This window comes from Panicum virgatum, chromosome 1K, assembly GCF_016808335.1.
Source record: "Panicum virgatum strain AP13 chromosome 1K, P.virgatum_v5, whole genome shotgun sequence".
In the NCBI taxonomy this organism is placed as follows: Eukaryota; Viridiplantae; Streptophyta; class Magnoliopsida; order Poales; family Poaceae; genus Panicum; species Panicum virgatum.
Window position 1 is genome coordinate 32,512,972 of NC_053136.1, and position 20,425 is coordinate 32,533,396.

General features: G+C 46.3%; 1 protein-coding gene across 3 annotated transcripts in view; it reads left to right on the plus strand.

Annotated features, from left to right (window-relative positions):
* The window catches only part of LOC120702871 (DNA polymerase epsilon catalytic subunit A-like), a 31,125-nt gene that overhangs the window by 2,678 nt on the left and 8,022 nt on the right, over window positions 1–20,425 (plus strand). For all 3 annotated transcript variants that reach the window (XM_039986834.1, XM_039986842.1, XM_039986849.1), the window contains 28 exons: window positions 422–508; window positions 602–736; window positions 1,903–2,025; window positions 2,381–2,464; window positions 2,617–2,781; window positions 3,141–3,317; window positions 3,460–3,573; window positions 5,097–5,201; window positions 11,366–11,484; window positions 11,564–11,705; window positions 11,779–11,873; window positions 12,068–12,173; window positions 12,259–12,338; window positions 12,427–12,603; window positions 13,036–13,120; window positions 13,215–13,295; window positions 13,414–13,557; window positions 16,086–16,181; window positions 16,287–16,487; window positions 16,754–16,808; window positions 16,891–17,033; window positions 17,108–17,541; window positions 18,567–18,708; window positions 18,843–19,040; window positions 19,121–19,195; window positions 19,277–19,467; window positions 19,856–20,027; window positions 20,099–20,163. In XM_039986834.1, the coding sequence (XP_039842768.1) occupies window positions 422–508; window positions 602–736; window positions 1,903–2,025; window positions 2,381–2,464; window positions 2,617–2,781; window positions 3,141–3,317; window positions 3,460–3,573; window positions 5,097–5,201; window positions 11,366–11,484; window positions 11,564–11,705; window positions 11,779–11,873; window positions 12,068–12,173; window positions 12,259–12,338; window positions 12,427–12,603; window positions 13,036–13,120; window positions 13,215–13,295; window positions 13,414–13,557; window positions 16,086–16,181; window positions 16,287–16,487; window positions 16,754–16,808; window positions 16,891–17,033; window positions 17,108–17,541; window positions 18,567–18,708; window positions 18,843–19,040; window positions 19,121–19,195; window positions 19,277–19,467; window positions 19,856–20,027; window positions 20,099–20,163 (3,791 nt within the window). The remainder of the gene's footprint in view (window positions 1–421; window positions 509–601; window positions 737–1,902; window positions 2,026–2,380; window positions 2,465–2,616; window positions 2,782–3,140; window positions 3,318–3,459; window positions 3,574–5,096; window positions 5,202–11,365; window positions 11,485–11,563; window positions 11,706–11,778; window positions 11,874–12,067; window positions 12,174–12,258; window positions 12,339–12,426; window positions 12,604–13,035; window positions 13,121–13,214; window positions 13,296–13,413; window positions 13,558–16,085; window positions 16,182–16,286; window positions 16,488–16,753; window positions 16,809–16,890; window positions 17,034–17,107; window positions 17,542–18,566; window positions 18,709–18,842; window positions 19,041–19,120; window positions 19,196–19,276; window positions 19,468–19,855; window positions 20,028–20,098; window positions 20,164–20,425) is intronic.

Below are 20,425 nucleotides of genomic sequence, written 5' to 3' on the forward strand. Positions count from 1 at the left end.
CAGCATTAATCACCTTACACACCATCCTGATGTTCGTCCATTGTCTCACTCGAATTAACATATTTTTGTTTCTTCTGCAAAAAGAGCCTTTTTTTAAAAGAAATGTGATTTCTGTGTTAGAAAATGCTTAGAAAACAGTTACCTTGTGTGCTGTTCACTGGATACATACTTCAAGATCAGCATCTTCTAAAATGGAAAAAGCCAAATCTGTTACAGATAGAACTTGTGCTCGTTATGGCATTGGCAGGTGTGGTAACATGCAGGAATCTATGGGAAAAATGCACAGCCTAAGCAGATTATAGGAATATATCTGATGAAATCATTATTTTAGCTTATTCACTTTTGTTGATTGCATTTGCAAAGATGCATATGTTTCTCAATCAAGTTTATACAATTCACTATTTTTATTTGTTCCTTGTAGTGTGTTGGGGAAGACATTGAAGATCTGGAGTACACGCCTAAACCAGAATTTGAGGGGCATTTTAGAGTTAAGAATGTTCCAACTGAGGTATGGACATCTTTCACTTATTTTGTTCAGCATAATATGAATTGTATGCATCCTAGCTATTTTGCTAACTCCCTTTATTTTTGATGTTTATAGTTGGATCTGCTTAAAGCATGGTTTGCTCATATGCAAGAGGTTAAACCTGGCATTTATGTCACATACAATGGTGACTTTTTTGACTGGCCATTTTTAGAGAAGAGGGCTGCTCACCATGGGATAAAAATGAATGAGGTGTGTTTTCTATTGTGTTTTAATTTAGGCTTGGTTTGGCATTGAGTGAATTATTTTAATCTTGTTTTGTGGAATTGCTTTTATAATTTTTAGTGTTTTGTTAACTGTTTTTCTTCTAAGGTAAGTTACAACAAAAGATTTGATTGAACTATCCTAAAAATAAATGTAGTGCACAGGTCAGCAACTGCCTGACCCTTGGTAGTGGTAGCTATGGCTTTTTGTTGGAAAAAGTTATCCTTCTACACTCCCTTGAAGTAGCATGTTTTCCTTTTTATCCCAGTGAATGATTTGATCTGCTTAACTGGTTTTGATGGATTGAACGGTGGTAAGTGATTGTCGCATAGCTTCCATGGCACCTAGTTTTGACATTTTGCAGTACATGTGGACGCTGTCATCATCGTCGTTGTTGTCATCATCTTTGTCTTACAGCTCCCTCATCCGTGTAATGATGAGCTGATGGCAAAAGGGGTGGATGCAATGACAAAGTGGCGGTAATATGGTGTCAGACATGGCGGAAGATGGTAGAATATGCCATGCGCAGGAGTTCAGGGACCAAATTGAGTACTACGGATAGTAGCGGAGGTTGAAAGGGGGCAGACCACATGTGAATCATGCCATGATATCGTGCTGGTTTAATAGGTCTTTTCTGGCCAGATTGTATGTACATGCGTGTGTGATGAGAGAGTAAGGAAGGGTGATGTGGGTTGCCATGGTGGCCAAACCAGGTTATGTGGTAGCCCTGGTGCCATAACCATTTCAAAATCTTGCATCATGGGGTTGGGGTGAATTGATCTGGCTTTAGAAGTTTAGGGGCTTTGACTGAAGGAAAAGTAGTTTGGAGGAATTAAGTAGACAGATGATACTTCAAGGAAATAAAATGGGTGTTGCCCTATTATCTTGGGCTGTGACAACTATTTTATAAGATGTCCAAATTATCTTCCAACCAGTTATTGGCTTGTTGCAAAACAATGTAATGTAAGAAAAAGCAATCTGCAGCTGAAGGAAAAGGAAATAAGACTGGGTACTCTAGTATCGTTCTCTATGATACCATGCACATGTTTTCTTTTATCAATTTGTTTGTGGCCTAGAGCAGATTGGAAAAACTTGGAAGCGCCTAAGTGGATAAGTGTTTCATTTCTTGTTCATTTTTCTTTTTGTTGTTGCAGGAGATTGGTTTCCAATGTGACAATAATCAGGGGGAGTGTCGGGCTAAGTTTTCTTGCCATCTTGACTGTTTTGCTTGGGTGAAGCGAGACAGTTACCTTCCACAAGGAAGCCAAGGTCTAAAGGTGACACATCACTTACTGGAATAAAAATACTTTCAAACAACCTTAACAGTTACTCTAATCATTTCTATGCATGTGCTTGGTTTCAGTAATAGGTGTCTTATTGAAATCACATGCTGACAATAGTACAAACTTTTAGTGATGTAGAGTGTGCAATATTTGAATAAACAACTAATAGGCCTAATTTTAGCATTTGCTACTCACTAGCACTAGAAAGTTGCACATCTGACTTTAACTGATTGCGAGACAGCCCAAATATTTTCTTTTTTTTGCATTATCTGCATATTATGTTGCTTATGCTAATCTTTTTTGCCTCTTTAACTTTTTTTTTGTTTGTCTTACATTTTCACACCTGCAGGCTGTTACAAAAGCCAAGCTAGGTTACGATCCTCTGGAGGTTAATCCAGAAGATATGGTTCGCTTTGCAATGGAGCAGCCACAGGTAAGTTTGTCTGTCTTGATTCTGAAATAACAGTCACAAAGGGAGTTCGTGCAAATATAGCTATGTGATTCTGTTTAGTTGTATTGATTGTACGTGTATCAATTTCAAATGTTTTCCTTTGTTCATTTTCCATTGCATTGTTTCTTTTTCAGACAATGGCTTCTTATTCCGTATCAGATGCTGTCGCGACATACTACCTATACATGACTTATGTCCATCCTTTCATCTTTTCTCTTGCAACCATAATACCTATGTCACCTGATGAGGTATTGCGGAAAGGAAGTGGGACACTTTGTGAAATGCTGCTAATGGTCCAGGTGTGTCAATGAAACTTTGCTGCCATTCAGTACCATATTTGTTTTCAAGCATTACTTTTCTTCATGCTCATATTTTTTCATATTTCGTGAGCATTTGTATCTTTTACTTTAAGTTGGGCCATTAGATGGTTTTATGTAGTACATAAAGCTTTTTTTGTTAATTAATAGGATGCAAAGTTGTGAACACATACTTATTTTCGAACACACACACTCACAATTTTCCACTATTGTTTGGTCTAGGATTTGGACACATGGCAAGTGCTTGACTTGAAATGTGCGCGACTATGAATACTGTAGTTATTTCAGTCTACCTCTGATTATTCTGATGCTTGCTAAATTCAGTTTATTTTAATGTACAGGCATTCAAGGCTAATGTCATTTGTCCTAACAAGCACCAAGCTGATCTCGAAAAATTCTACAACAACCGTTTATTAGAAAGTGAAACCTATATTGGTGGTCATGTTGAGTGTCTCGAAACTGGTGTATTTAGATCTGATCTTCCCACAAAGTTCCAACTTGAACCATCAGCATATGAGGTAACTCATTATTCATTTTATGGAGTTGGTTTCATTTTATGGAGTTGGTTAGGGGGTATGAATCTGTGTGCACTGATGGGATTCGACATGGGAAATTTTAGTTGCACCTTCAGTATGTTAACGATCCACATTCTTCTTTCAGCAACTCATTGGAAATCTTGATCGTGATCTGCAATATGCCATTTCTGTAGAAGGAAAATTGGATATTGGTTCTGTCACAAATTATGATGAAGTCAAGGATGCCATAAAGCAAAAGGTATTAGATGCTTCCAGCAAGACAGTTTGATCTTCACTCTTAAGTCCAGCCTATCAAATGTCAAAGTAAAGGAAATATAATACCATAATGGACCAAGAAAATGAAAATATCTATCCAAAATGAGGCTAATATATGCCAGCTGCAACTTGTTGTGTTTTGACAATTTGACTAAGATATTTGCAGGGCCGGCCCTGTAGTGTTGGCAGGCGGGGCAGCCGCCCTGGGCCCCCAAATCGCAGGGGCCCCGGTCATGTAGGCATGCGGTATATATATACGAAGATCCAAACTGCGATATGCTATCAGCCCAATAAAAACTGCAAACAATCAGTCCATCGACACTAAGACCCGCCCATCTTCCATTCTTCCTGTGACTAAAAAAATCTTCCATTCTTTCTAGCGATGCTGCCGAGAGGAATGCCTGCGTTCTCTGTCAAAAGAAAAAGAAACGCCTGTTTGCCTCGGCTCCTCCTCGGCTCTCCGCCTGACCGCCTCTTTGCAGTACGCGTGACGCCACAACGGCACAACCGCGCCCAAATCGCAGATCACCTCACTCCCTCGATCAACTTTGCAACTGATACAAACTAGTTGGATGTTTATGTTTACTGGGCAATTATGTTCGTGCGTTGCTACGATAAAGTTGTTATAAGTATCGGATACGTATTAGTGCCCATACGTTAGTTTGTAGGGATCTACGTGATCAAGTCGTGGACGGAGGGGGTTAGTCCGACTCACATACGGGATGGATTAAGACCCACCTATCAATAATACGAGACGGACCAAACCAAAAATTTAGGTGGAAACCTTACTCCCTTTAGAAACAGGTATAGATATAGATATAGACTAGCATAGTACTAAGCGTTGCTACGGGTAATATAATAGCTCTATATAATACCATCAACTTTGTGTTTATTCACCTTATGTATAAGTCGTGCCGTGATTGTGCGAGATATTGATTCTTCGTGTTCCGATTGATTTGTCTGGGTTCCAATTAAAATTCAGATTGATTTGTCCGAACTCCGATTAACCAACCAAGCAAACATTGATTGCTTTAAAGTAGTAGAGATAGAGATAGAAATTGAAAAAAATTCTCTATTTGACACTCCCAAAACTGCTAATTCTTTTCTTGGCCCTCGAAAGCTGAATATTTCCTATTTGACACTCCTCCAAACTTCATAAGTTATTGATTTAACTTATGTAGTGCATGCTAACAGACTTGGTCAAATAGGGAATATTCAGCTTTCGAAGGTCAAGAAAGGAATTAGCAGTTTTGGGAGCGTCAAATAGAAAATTTTCTCATAGAAATTAGGGAGCCTTTTTGCCCCGGGCCCCAAGAAACACAGGGCTGGCCCTGGATATTTATTTAACCTTGTAACTTGAGTACTTGGCTAACATACCAAGAATAGTTGTTATTTTCTTATATAAGGATGTCCTTGTTGTAGTTACATCATTTGCATCAATCAAATCTTTCATCTTTTAATAATGATGAAGCTTGTGTGACCTTTCTTGTTTTGTCAAATTCACAGCTTGTTTCATTGCGAGATCACCCAATACGTGAAGAGCGTCCTCTAATCTATCATCTTGATGTTGCTGCAATGTATCCAAATATCATTTTAACAAATAGACTCCAGGTATTCCCTTGTACTTTAGTCTAGTATGTCTAATGTTATATTTGTATGTGTTCTGATTCTGAGTAAGTCAATAGATGGATTTTTTGTTTTGAGGTTACCGAGAGCATATACAAAGGAACGATTACAAAGATGCTCCTATTTACTATGCATAAACTAGCATAAAGTGACATTATTATCAAAACAGCTACTGAACGTTTAAAGTTCCACCAGAGACATTAATCTAAACAGATATATTTCTTGTTGCGGTTATATCAGATGTGATCATATAAGAAGTTAAAAGGAGCGTGATCTGGTGAGATACATGGCCTAGCTTCCCTCGCTGTAGTTTCTGGCCATTTAGTTGTTCGAAAGGATTGTATGCTTGATGTCCATGATCCATTGAGTCTTATTTTAGTGAAGTGTCATCCTGGGTTATATAGACAATACAAAGAAGTGAGGGAGTGTATAAACTGCTGCATTGCCAAAAATTCACCAAGCACTTCATGCACTAACTTCTGTAAAAAAAAATCATGCACTAACCAATTCACTTAAAAGTGCAGGACTCTTAGCATCTAATCAAATCTTGATATTACACACTGGTGTCAATGACAAGGGTACTTCAGCGCAAGGGGTGCCAGGGCCACAAGTGCATGCCTTGCCTAGTTAACCTTGTGCCAATTTTTTTTTAATATTGGACAAAACAAACTTTTGTGGACCTTTTACTCAATACCTTTATTGGTGTATATGTGAGCCCATGTATAGAGACCCATCTAGAGGCTCATGTATAGGATCTATATATCCCACCCTTCTAGGGTTTGGAGAAGTACCAGCAATTATTCACTCCATCATGGTATCATTAGCCTAGGGTTAGGGTTAGCCTCCTCTCACCTACCTCACTTCCCAGCCGCCGCCGCTGCCGGCAGCCATGGCCGGCCGCCGGCGCCTCCTCCTCTCTCCCCTTCCTCTTTCCCTCCCCTTCCTCCTCTGCTCCGGCAGCAGCTGCCGCGTTGCCCTGGCCCGCCGCCGCCTCCTACTCCGATCTCGTCGCCGTGGGTGCAGGGGGGCGCGCCGCCTGGCACGCCGCCGCCGCCCCCTCCCTGGTCGATCCCGTCGCCGCGGGTGCAGGGGGCCGCGCCGCCGCCTTCTCCCTGCCGGATCCCGCCGCCGCCACCGCCTCTGTCTGGTGCGCCCGGGCCGCGGGGGTCGCGGCCGGCCCTGCAGCAAGCGCCGCCGCCGCCGCCGCCGCGTAGGCTCTCCCTACTGCAGCGGGCGTTGCTGCTGCTGCTGGGCGGCCCCCCTGCAGACGTGCACCCCGGCCGCCGCCCTAGTCATCCTTGGGCCGGCGCCGGATGCAGGGACGGCTGCCGCCGACGGGCAGGGCCCCCAGCTGCTCCCTCCGCCCATGCAGCAGCCACTCGTGCAGCCCGGCGCCGCGGCCGCTACTGCAGCGGGTGCGGATGACGATGCCGCCGCTACGCAGGCCGCCGCGCAGGCTGGTGCCGCCCACCGCGCCGTCGTCGCCGCCGGCAAGCTGCCCGCCGCCGACGCCGGGCCCAATCCCGCGTGGTCTGGGCTCAGGATGGCACCCGCGGATGCGCCGCTCTCCGCCGCCGCCCTCCGCGGGCAGCAGGCCGACGCCGCTCTCGCCGCGGCTCTCCTCGCCGCCAAGTCGGAGGCTTCGGTGGCCCAGGAGCGGGTCCGCGTGGCTACCCTCGCCTGGGAGCACGAGCGCGCCACGGCCGACGCCCTCGCTGTCCGGGTCGCCGAGGCGGAGCAGCACTTCCTCCGCGTCTCCTCCGGCCCGCCGCCCGTCGTCCCTGAGCCCGGCGCCTCTTCCTCCCACCAGGCCCCGCTTGCTGGATCTGGAGCGCGGTACGACCCGGCCGATCCCATGGTCGCCCAGCTCCACCTCCAGGCCGCCTGCGTCCAGAACATCCGGGCCCTGGTCACCGTCCTCTTCGACCCGACGTCCTCCTACGGACGTTGGCGGGACCAAGTCCTGCTCGCCCTCCGCCGCTACGCCTTCGACGACCACATCCTCGTCGACACGTCGATCGAGGCGCAGGACGTGACGTGGCTGCGCCTTGGCAGCGTCGCCATGCCCTGAATCTTCGGGACCATCTCCCTAGATCTTCAGGACCTCGTCAGGACCCACGGCGGCACCGCGCGGCAGGCCTGGGTGGCGCTCGAAGGGCAGTTCCTCGGCAACGCCGAGTACCGCGCCCTCCAGCTCGACGCCACCTTCCGCACCTTTGTGTAGAGGGACCTCTCCGTTGGTGAGTACTGCCGGCGGATGAAGGGCATGGCCGATACTCTTCACGACCTCGGGGATCCGGTGTCCGATCGGGTCTTGGTGCTCAATGTCCTGCGGGGCCTGAGCAGCACCTATGACCACCTGAAGAGCTGGATCGCCCGTCAGAGGCCCTTCCCCTCCTTCCTGCAGGTCCGGGACGACCTCGCCCTCGAGGAGATCACTAGGGGTCTCGCGCCCGGATCGCCCTCGTTCACCTCCACTGCGCTCGTCGCTGCTCCACCGGCTTCCTCCGCCACCCCTGCCACCTCTCCTTGGTGCTGCTCCTGCCGGGCAGTCCGGAGGTGGTGGTGGTGGGGGGGGGGCGTGTTGGTGGTGGTGGCATTGGTGGTCCTACTTTTGGGGGTACCGGTACCGGTGGGGGCCGTCGGGGCGCGCCGACTCCGACTCCCGCTTCTGCCCCTGCCCCTGGAGGTACGCCCTGGCCATCCTTCAATAACGCATGGTCAGGGCGCATCTTGATGTGGCCGTTCTAGTGTTCCGGGGGGGGGGGGGGGCTCGTCCTCTGCTCCAGCCGGCGGCCATGTTCACCGGCGTTGCTCCACTCTTCGCGCCGTCCTGGACCCCGCCCGCTCAGCCCAGCCAGCAGCCGACCTGGCCTGGGGGGTGGGACCAGGCCGCTTTGGCGCAGTCCTTCAGCACCATGGGACTGACGCCGCCGGTCAGCACCGAGTGGATCGCCGACTCGGGTGCCTCGTTCCACACTACTCCTGATGCCGGTATCCTCTCTTCTGTCCGACCCCCACACCCCTCTTGTCCTTCTATCATGGTTGGTGATGGGTCTTGCCTTCCTGTCACCGCCGTGGGTTCTGCTCCTCGTCTTCCTAATGTTCTTGTTGCTCCTCAAATGGCTCACAACCTTCTTTCCATTCGCCAGTTTACTACTGACAACTCATGTTCTATCGAATTTGACTCTTCTAGCCTTACTGTGAAGGATTCGGCTTCCCGGCGTCCGCTCCTCCGATGTGAGAGCCCGGGGCCCCTTTACACTCTTCGGCTTCCTGCTTCCGCTGCTCCGTCCTCGACTTCTTCATCGTCTACTGCCTTTGCCGTGACGCCTTCTTCCACCACCTCACACCGCCGGCTTGGTCACCCCGGCCGCGACGTTTTGGCTCAGCTCAGCTGTAGTACCGATGTTCCATGTACTAGAGCTCCTGCTGAGCACCTCTGTCATGCGTGCCAGCTAGGTCGTCATGTTAGACTTCCGTTTTCTTCTTCTTCGCATGCTGCGCATGCTTTTGATCTTATTCACTGTGACTTGTGGACATCTCCTGTACTCAGCATGTCTGGCTACAAATATTATCTGGTCATTGTTGATTTTTCTCATTACTCTTGGACTTTCTCTTTGCGCGCCAAGTCTGAGACCTTCCCCACCCTCCTCCACTTCTTTGCCTGGGTGTTCACTCAGTTCGGCCTCATGTTAAGGCCGTCCAGTGTGACAATGGGCGTGAGTTCGATAACTCCACCCCCCGTTCCTTCTTTCTGTCTCGGGGTGTTCAGCAGCGTATGTCTTGTCCGTATACCTCTCCTCAGAACGGCAAGGCTGAGTGGACGATTCGCACGACGAACGACGTCGTGCACACCCTTCTGATCCAGGCCTCTCTGCCCTCGCGCTTCTGGGCTGAGAGCTTCCACACCGCCACCTACCTGCTTAACCGCCTTCTGTCCACTGTTTCTCCTGCTCCCACTCCATACCACGCTCTCTTCGGTACCCCTCCTCACTACGATCACCTTCGGCTCTTCGGGTGTGCGTGTTACCCTAACACCTCCGCCACCGCTTCTCACAAGCTAGCGCTCCGCTCGACTCGTTGTGTGTTCCTCTGGTACTCCCCTGACCACAAGGGGTACCGATGCTTTGACCTCACCTCTCGCCGCGTTCTGATCTCCCGACACGTCGTCTTGACGTGTCGGATTTCCCCTACTCCACCTCCTCCACACCTTCTCCTGACCCCGAGCTGGAGTCTTTGTTTCCGACTGACCCGGTGGTTCAGCCACCGTTACCTATCTGTCCTTTTCCTGCAGGTTTTCCCGGCACACCGGCACCGCTTTCGGTTATCCCTGCTGCGCCGAGTGCGGCCCCCGGATCTCCGGTCGTGCCGCGCACGGACCCAGTGTCTTCCGCTGCACCATGCGCGGCCCCGGCGCCTTCCCCTGCACCTGCGCGGTACGCTCAGCCGGTGCAGGTGTATCGGCGTCGCTCGGCGCCGACCTCGGCGCCGCAGCAGTATGCTGAGCCGGTGCAGGTGTACCGGCGTCGACACCGGCGCCGCCTCCTGCTCCGGAGGCTCCTGCGACGCCGACACCGGAGCCGTCGCCGCCGCCGCCTCCTCCGGCTCCCTCTCGAGCCGAGCCGGAGGTGTACCACACACCAGTCATCCATCGGGATCCTCGGCATATCCATCCCATGGTGACTCGGTGGATGGCGTCTCAGGCCGCGACTCTCCGCCACTGAGGGAGAGCCGTGGGTCTCGGAGAGCCGTGGGTCTCTCCGGTACCCTCCTCTGTCCGCGACGCCTTGGCGGATCCTCACTGGCGTCGCGCGATGGAAGAGGAGTACGCAACTCTTCTTGCCAACCAGACGTGGGACCTCGTGCTGCGTCCGTCTGGTTGCAATGTGGTGACTGGCAAGTGGATCTGGACGCATAAGTGTCGGGCTGATGGCACACTGGAGCGCAGAGCGCTACAAGGCTCGCTGGGTTCTCCGGGGGTTCACTTAGCGGCTTGGTGTGGACTATGATGAGACCTTCAGCCCAGTCGTGAAGCCCGCTCACGGTCCTCTTGCTTGCGCTCTCGCGCTCTTGGCCTGTGCACCAGCTGGACGTGAAGAATGCGTTTCTTCACGACACTCTGTCAGAGACTGTCTACTGCTCTCAGCCAGTGGGATTTGTGGACTCGAGTCGTCCGGATATGGTCTGCCGGCTCAACAAGTCTCTCTATGGACTGAAGCAGGCTCCTCGGGCTTGGTACTCTCGGTTCGCCACGTTCTTGCTGACATTGGGGTTCACCGAGGCCAAGTCTGACATGTGCTGAGGCGGAGTACCGGGCTGTCGCTAACGGCGTGGTGGAGGCGTCCTGGCTACGACAGCTCTTAGCGGAGCTCCACAGCCCGCTCGCCAAGAGCACGCTCGTCTACTGCGACAATGTCAGCGCCGTGTATCTCTCCACCAACCCCGTCCAGCATCAGCAGACGAAGCATGTGGAGATCGACCTACACTTCGTGCGCGACAGAGTCACCATCGGCGATGTTCGGGTACTCCATGTCCCGACTACCTTCCAGTTTGCTGACATCTTCACCAAGGGACTGCATTCCTCGACCTTCTCGGAGTTTCGCTCCAGCCTCAACGTAGCCGGTGGCTAGTTGTGGCTGGGGGGGGTATTTTCCTTTTGTACTCTCTTCTTGTCCAGTCTTGAACACCGCTGCGCCGGTAGTTCAGACTGCCCGCGCGGGGGGGGGGGGGGTGTTGGTGTATATGTGAGCCCATATAGAGGCCCATCTAGAGGCCCATGTATAGGATCTATATATCCCACCCTTCTAGTGTTTGGAGAAATACCAGCAATTATTCTCTCCATCAACCTTCATCTCCAATAATTGTACTGAGTTTTGCACACAAACCAATTAGCCCAAAGCTTAAGCTGTCAGGAAATGCTGGGCATGTGGTCATATTTCAACAGGCACCTCAGTAGATTGCATGTGTAACAGTGCAAGTATCGATGGAAGTTGATGACTGCTATAGGACAATTAAGGCCTCTTTGAATCAATTAATCTATTGCATGAGGCAATTTAATTTCTTCTATCTTCCAAGCTGTACCATCATATTATGCGTTGAGATGCTTATGTCAATCAAATGAACTTTTTTATGCTTCTTGATTGCAGCCACCATCTATAGTTACAGATGTGGACTGCACAGCATGTGATTTCAATCGTCCTGGCAAAAATTGCCTCAGAAAGCTTGAGTGGGTCTGGCGAGGAGAGACCTACATGGCAAGAAAGAAGTACGTTCTACAAATTTATGTAATCTGAAATTTGTTGAATTTTCTGATCTAATGCTATTATATCTATTATGTTTTGTAGTGATTATTATCACATTAAGAGGCAAATTGAGTCAGAGCTGATTCAATCTGGTGGTATCGCATCATCAAAGCCTTTTCTTGACCTCTCAAAACCTGAACATTTACTTAAACTAAAGGATCGTTTAAAGAAATACTGCCAAAAGGTACTGTTTTCAAACTCATGGGTAAATTCTCTTTTGGTGAGCCTTAGGTGAATTTGCTTATGTCACAATGCAGGCGCACAAAAGAGTAGTTGATAAACCAATTACAGAAGTTAGAGAAGCTGGAATATGCATGCGTGAAAATTCATTCTACGTAGACACAGTACGAAGGTCAGTCCAATGCTTACTGTATTCACATTCCTTTTTAATTTTGATAGCATAGAGATAACATTGGTTTTCAGTCTGTCTACATTCTAGGTTTTCATGTATCAAACTGCAGTTCTCTCTCCCTGAATATGCATAGCATTTGCTACTGATGATTTAGATGGCGTGCTCTAAAATATTTCTTCATTTGATAATTCCAGCTTTCGTGATAGAAGATATGAATACAAAGGTCTTAACAAAACATGGAAAGGAAAATTGGCAGAAGCTAAATCCAGTGGAAATTCTATGAAAATTCAGGAAGCGCAGGTTCAATGATGCACTATACATCATAAGACCTTGTTCATGTTTCAGGCATCTTATCTGTTTTCCTTCTCCCACTTGTCTTTTGCAGGACATGGTTGTTCTATATGATTCTTTGCAACTAGCTCACAAGTGCATATTGAATTCTTTTTATGGATATGTCATGCGCAAGTACGTAAAATTTAATCACAACATGGTTTTCATTTGTCTTCATCTAGTATATTAGCTATGTAATAATGACACACCTGTTGTGATTTAGGGGAGCAAGATGGTACTCTATGGAAATGGCTGGGGTAGTTACATATACTGGTGCGAAGATTATCCAAAATGCTCGGTTACTTGTAGAAAAAATTGGAAGGCCGCTGGAACTGGATACAGATGGCATTTGGTGTGTCTTGCCTGGTTCTTTTCCAGAGAACTTTACTTTTAAAACAAAGTGAGTAAAGTAGAGCAATCAAAATTAACTTTAAATCAAGCTGTTTCATCATAATATTATGAAACTTTTATATAGCTGCTGTAGCTAATTCAAGACTCTATAATCTGTCCCAGATATTTCTATGATTGCGGATTGCCTAAGTTGAGTGTAGTGCTTTCTTGATTGCCTTTTCATCCTTGTGGTTTCTAACCTTTGAGCATGCGCTGTTTCTTTTGTAATTTGATCAATGAGTGGAGGCATTAGGTTATCAGGAAGCGATTTAAGCATAATATCAGCATAATTCCAGAAGAAGGATTTGTTACATCGTAGAACTGAACAATTATTATGCCCTCATTCCCAAAGTAGTTGCCTTTGTTTACTGTGCAGATTTTCTCCAAGGCACAACTTTGACTACTCCTTATCAATTTATAACACTTATTGGTGATATTTCAGAGCTGGGAAGAAGCTAACGATATCTTATCCCTGTGTCATGCTTAATGTTGATGTTGCGAGAAATAACACTAATGATCAATATCAAGTAAGAAATACATGCCTTGTTCTTCTGGAAGTTCTGTATTCTTCTCATCAATGATCATAATGTCATTAATTAGTTGGTTTCTTTGTTCTACTAGACGCTGAAAGACCCAGTAAATAAGCTATATACAACACACAGTGAGTGTTCCATTGAATTTGAGGTCGATGGACCTTACAAGGCGAGTACTTTGATGTTATTAACGTTCCCCTTCTTCCTTCATCCAAATTGTTTCAACTACTCCAAAAGACTGATATATCTTACTTTTGCCAACTTTGCAACACATCTTAACATAATAGGCCATGATCCTACCTGCCTCTAAAGAGGAAGGGATTCTGATAAAGAAGAGGTATGCTGTCTTCAATGAAGATGGCACCTTGGCTGAACTTAAAGGTTTTGAGATTAAGCGTAGAGGTGAGCTGAAGCTCATTAAAGTTTTTCAGGTATATGCTTTCTTTCAGCATCAGTTATTTCACCATTCTCTTCATTGAATTTTTTACACCTGACCACAGTTATTAAGAAATGGGAACAAAAGAAGACTACATGCTCCTAGCCTCTTTCCAAATTCTTGCATTACTACCCCATTTAATTTGTTTCTTCGAGATCACCCTTCTATAATAGTAGTTACCAACAGACAAAGAGAGCAGGTCTTTTTATTCAGAGAAGAATGAATCGTTGTGTAATGCAGAATATACTTAAATGAGGTGGGGCACTTAGACATATAGCCATGCGTCTTCTTAAATCCTCAAACATCATATGCGAGGGAACATTTTTGTCCTAATAAAAGATCAAGCAGAAGAATAATGGGGCACTGTTTATGCTCCAATGGGAATACAGGGAGATAATAACTCCAGTTTTTCGAACAAAACTGTGGGGGAGTTCTACCCAGTGCCTTTTCATTTACAAAAAGGGATTAGTTATTTACAAACAGATAAAAAGGAGAAAAAAGAAACAGAAAGACCGAAGTTGGGGAACAAATTAGACAAATCTGCTTTAGCCATTGGATGATGATTTGTTTGAGGCTTTCTAGAACCTTGTGGAGTTGAAGGACTTGTTCTTTGAATTTCATTGTAGGAAAGGTAGGATGCGTATAATGTGGTCGATTGTATTGCAATGAGCCTCTTGGGCGGTATATATAGGAGTACAAGGCTTGGAGGGCAAGGCACCTCCCCTAGAGGTAAGGAAGGCTATCACGGGATTACATCAATCCTAAACTACCATATCTGGAGTTGCCTAATATACTCTAACATCCCCCCGCAGTCGTAGCGGTAGCAACACGAACGGTCAGACTGGAGAACAATGGAGATGTATCCCCCTGCAGTCGGAATGCCGGTGCGAAAGCTTTGACTGGAGACTCATGCAAATGATAGCCATTTTGTGTCGTAGTAGCCGAGGTCGAGGTGGACGTGGTCGAAGCCGTGGAGGGGGCGCGGGTCGAAGCGTCGTCGAGGTGCTCGAGTACGCAAACTCAACAGCTTCTTGCCGAAGACAGCAGCAGGACGGTGCGGCGGATGACGATGGTTTGTGACTTAGGTCACACTCAGGACAGGGGTGGCGACGACGCAGGTTGCAGCAAGTGTCGCGCTCAGATCAGGGGTGGCGACGACGTCTTCATTCAGGAACATCGGCGGCGATGTCCGCGCGAGAACGGCTGGAGGCGCGGAGGCAGATCGAGCGCCTGCTTGACGAAGACTGGCGGCGAGTGGCGCCACCGCCTGAAAAGGCGATGACACCGGTAGGGTGGCTTGATCACGAACGTCGTCGCTGCAGCCTGGAAGGCGCAGCAGCAACCTCGTCCTTCGGGAGTGTCGACAATGAACGGCGACGAACGGCAGGGCGACGCAAACCCGATAACGAATAGGAAAAAACCTAAGAAATCACAGCAGCAGGGGACCCGCGGGTACATCTCGGGTGCACGTAGCAATTGCCCGCGAATCTTTCACCTTACCTCTTCCCGTCGGTCAAAGCAGAGACAGAGGGAAAAGGGAGGAGGGCGAAAGCTCATCGGGGGCGGAGGGCCGGTGGGGAGGGGTGGCGCTCCGACGGCGCGGCGGCCCGCCACAGAAGGCAGAGAGACGGCGCGGCGGAGCAGGACCAGGCAGGGCGCCGCAGCCCGACGATGACAGCAGGCGGCGAGGTCGGGCCGCCACCCCAGCGAGTACAGCGGCGGCCGCAGGCGGCGCAGCTGGACCGGCGAGGGAGCGGCGGCGTGCGGCCGCTGGACGTGCCCTAGTGGCGCAGCGGCACGGCGCCCCCCGATCTCCTCCGCAGCCACGGGTTCGCGCGCAAGGGCAGCGACACCGCGCTCTGGGCAGCGGTGGTGACGGCGCTGGAGGAGTAGATGGGGGCACATTGCCAGATGCGTTGGTAGGGACGACGAGGACGGCGGTGCTTGCGGCGGATCCTGGCGACGACCGGCGAGGTGAGTCCCTTTGCTGCTGGTTGACGACGACGGCGGCGCGGATCAGAGGGATCCGCGACGCATCCTAGGAGGGCGCAGCCCCCGGCGGAGATCGATCTCCCCGGGGGCGGCGCGACGGCAGCGGAAGCGGCGGCGGCTAGGTCAGGATCTAAAGCCTAGGTGTTTGATACCATGTAGGAAAGGTAGGATGCGTATAATGTGGTCGATTGTATTGCAATGAGCCCCTTGGGCGGTATATATAGGAGTACAAGACTTGGAGGGAAAGGCACCTCCCCTAGAGATAAGGAAGGCTATCACGGAATTACATCAATCCTAAACTACCATATCTGGAGTTGCCTAATATACTCTAACATTCATGATTCAAAGTGACTTTAATTTTCAGAGATTTTTTTTATTCCATATTTTCCAAATCTTAATGGTGAAAATCTCCATAATGAAGGGCTGCTGGAAGTTTCCTTTTACACTGTGGATCTTTGTACATAAGTTTTCCATCAGTTGGCTAGTTTAAATTTCTTACATTTAATATGAGGAAAAATGTTTTGTTTGCAGGCTGAGGTATTTGACAAATTTCTCCATGGTTCAACGTTGGAGGAATGCTATTCTGCTGTTGCCTCTGTTGCTAACCGGTGGTTGGATCTACTGGATGTAAGTGATTTGTAGAATGAACTTTATTCTAGAAAGCCTCAACAGAAAAAACCAGTTTATGTTATCAATCCATGCAATACCTATACAATTATTTGTCTGTTACAGAATCAGGGAATTGATATTGCTGACAGTGAGTTGCTCGATTTCATATCGGAGTCAAGCACAATGAGTAAATCTTTAGTTGACTATGGGGAGCAGAAGTCATGTGCTGTAACTACAGCAAAAAGACTTGCTGAATTTCTTGGAGATTCAATGGTTAAAGACAAAGGACTACATTGCCAATATATCGTCGCTCGGGAGCCACAAGTAAGTTTTGAAGTGTTGCACTAATTAAAAATCATTTAGTTATACATATCTTTAAATTAGGATAATTCCCAGTATTATGTTCGTCATGGTATTTACCATGTCCATATATTGCTATCCCACATGTAAACTGGAGTAACATCATTGGTTCATTATCATGGAATTAGTTTTTTTCTTTCCGCAAGGATTTCGTGGCATTAGTTTGCTTCTGTAATACTTATATTTCTACCTTTCCTGTGGTTAACTTGACTTTCTTAACATATATTTAGGGCACTCCAGTGAGCGAGCGTGCTGTTCCAGTAGCTATATTTGAGACAGATCCTGGTACCATTTTACATGCTAACTGCTGCTTCTGCATCAACTATACAATTTACTTATGCTGTCGTGCAATCTATTTACCTTGCAGAGATTGCGAAGCATTATTTAAGGAAATGGTGCAGAATATCCTCTGATGCAAGCATTCGATCTATTGTTGATTGGTCCTATTACAAGCAGCGCCTAAGTTCAGCTATTCAGAAAATCATAACAATTCCTGCAGCAATGCAAAAGGTAACAGTGCAAGACATAATTATTTGTTTCCTGTTCTCTTGATTATATGTATTATTCCTGAATACTTCTTACAGATCTCAAATCCTGTTCCTCGAGTTCTTCATCCTGATTGGTTACACAAAAAGGTCAGGGAGAAAGATGATCGATTTCGGCAGCGTAAACTACGTGATATCTTCAGTCCCTTGGCTAAAGATGAGGGCATGCAGAACTTGAATGGGGCTGGAGATATGGAAGATTTATTAATGTCAAACAAGGATTTGAGAAAAAATTCTTCCCATGGTTTGGACATTGACAAAGAAAATAATCCAAATGGGGCATCAGTGGGAGCTGGTTCAAATAATAGTAAAAAACAACAAAATTCTATAACTGGGTTGAATGCTCCACTCTCTTCACAAATCCAAAATGTGGCTGCTGATGAAACAATTGATAGGAGTACTGATTATCAAGGATGGCTTGATGCTAAGAAGAGAAAATGGAAACATGTCCGTGAACAAAAAAAACGTCGGAGGTAATGCCACAGTTAAATTGTACACATCTTTAGGCACTTCTGGAAGTTAATATACTTATTTAACTGATTCTCTTCTAAATCCGGGCACTTCAGTTTGATGTTAGGCGATGGCCATTTATGACACCTAGCCCTAGCTCATAAATATGGCCATACATGAGCTTAAGTTGATATTCATATTTTCTATGCTGATGTTTGTGAAGAACCATTGTCTTTTGTAGCGTTTGCTCACCTTATAAAGCTTAAGTATGACATGCTGTTCCGTTGACCATCATGTGTTGTAGAGCTTGAGCAATTCAAAGTCACTATTCTGGTTTTGCAATAATTAGAGTCAGTATGTCTTTGTCTGCTGCATGTGAAACCAACTAGGAGGCTAGTTACCCAGCATACTTGAATCTTGACTATCTTTGAGTAAGTTTACTCATGGGCATAGGAAAACTGTGTGATCTAATGCAAAGTAGGTTACAGAAAAAGAATGAAGCCTGAACTTTTAGTAGGTTATCTTGTTACTATTTGTGGGTGTTGCAGCATATACATCTTTATTTATGTTAAATTTCTGTCTCCTATAATTGGAGTTTACCCAATTAAGCCACCAATAAAATTGTTTTTCATGAGCCCCCATGCTGCTCCCCTAGGTCTATGCAGTATGTGCTTCTATTTGGAAGGTGCACTTCAGCTTATTGAATAAGCTGAACATTAAGGTGTATATTTTGGCCTCAGCTTGCAGGCCTCCTACAGGCTATTTTTTCTAGTTCTACCTATGAGGTCATAATAGAATATGAAACTTACCTTCAGTGCGATTCAATAATAGTGGGACCAGGTTTTAGAAGTTTTTGAATTGGATGCCTTAGAATGGTTTGGCCCAGTGGAACCTTGTCTGTCTTGGAGGGTTTTTACAGACACCTAAAGTTCTTTGAGCTACCCCATAGTGTTTTAAGTTATATTCTGGAGCTATTAATGTGATGGGGGACTAAGTTAATACTCATGCAGAAGTCAAAATTTATGTCACTCTCTTCTGCTTTTGCCAGGTTGGGTGCTGCTGCCACTTTTGACGGTCCTACCAATGCATTGCTTTCTTCAAGAAATGTCAGTCAGTTACCTGGCAACAATCGGAATCGAGCTACATTTTTCCAGAAACAAGAATTGGCCCTCTTTAGATCACATTGGCAGGCATGTATCTTATGTTATGTATTATGCCCTATAGCATTTGTTTTACCATCATGTTTTTTAAAAAAAAACAATACTTCTTTGTTCACATTCATGCTTCATTCGTGCTTGTTAATTACATATATTGTGCACAACAGATAATCCAGCTTGCTTCAAGTACAACTGCTGGCCGCTTTTTTGCGTGGGTTGTGGCTGAGGGGATCATGTTCAAGATTCCTATCAACATGCCTAGAGTTTTTTATCTGAACTCAAAGGCTCCTGTCACAGAAGAGTTTCCAGGAAGGCGTGTGAAGAAGATTCTTCCACATGGACGACCTTGTTTCAATCTCATTGAGGTAAGCAAATATTAGCTGCAAAGTAACTAGGGGTTAAGTTTCTTTGGCTAATTGAACATAGTAATGGCTATGTCATTCAGGTTGTAACTACTGAAGAACAGTTCAGGGCTGAAGGCAAAAAACTTGCTGCTCATCTAGCAGAGCCAGATATTGAGGTGAGCGTTTGTTGACATGTTTATGGGATATGGTTTTGCATTGTTTCTTTGAGTTTCTTTATAACCTTGAATTACACTTAGGGAATATATGAGACAAAAATTCCACCGGAGCTCAATGCTGTTCTCCAAATTGGCTGTGTATGTAAAGTGGACAAATCTGCGAAAAAACGAAGTATACAAGATGGATGGGATCTTGCTGAGTTGCAGATGAAAACAACCACAGAGTGCTCATACCTAGAGCAAACAGTTTCATTTTTCTATTTATACCACAGGTAACCTTTATAAGCATACATGACCTATAATGGTCATCTATATGTATTACTTGATTAGCAATTTATATTGTGTGCCTACAGAAAGACTAGTTGTACCAATTGTGATTTATTAATTCAAGGCACTTGTATTACAGAGTGAGCTATTTTTACCATGTGTATTTTTTCTCCAGGTCTCCATGATTGTTTTTAGGACACTTCCTCATGACTAGAAAAACACATGTTTACAGTCTTTTAAATGTATTTATAGGAAAGCACCAGTGCTGTGCTATGCTAGATACCTGATAACCTGAATACTCTTCTTGCTTTCATGTATTATCTATAACAATTTGTACTCTTCAGCTATACATTTATTAATTTGAGACTTACATCTGCATTCTTTTATTTCCAGCTTGTCTGAAGGAAGGGCTGTATATGTATTTTACTTCCCTACATCTTTGAGAATACTTGCAGTGGTTGTCAATCCTTTCCGTAATAAAGAAATATCTCCATCATTTCTTGAAAAGCAATTTCGAGATGCTTGCCAAGCCCTCGGTTCTGTTCCTGAGAATTTCACTTTCCATGTATGAGCAAAGTCTTGAGAATTTCATGCTGTTTAGCAAACCGGATTCTGATTCTTTGTTTCCATCTTTAGGTGGACTACCAAACATCAGTTGATGCAGGTACCAAATACGTGCAAAGAATGTTACTCGAGTACAGGTATTCCATTTGCTGATTATTTCAAAAAGAGAAAAGTCTGGTTTACACCCTCAAACTATAGTAGAAGTCCAATTTTCAACCTTCAACTACAAAACTGGATAACAGGGCGTTCGAGAAAAACTGGATAACGGGGGCCATCCAGCTATCGAAATCGGACAAGTTTGGCTCTTAGGGTGGTTTCTGTCACGGTTGAGGAGAGGAAGAGAGACTGAACTATCTCATTGTATTGAGAGAGGCCCTTTGGGCATATATAGAGTACAAG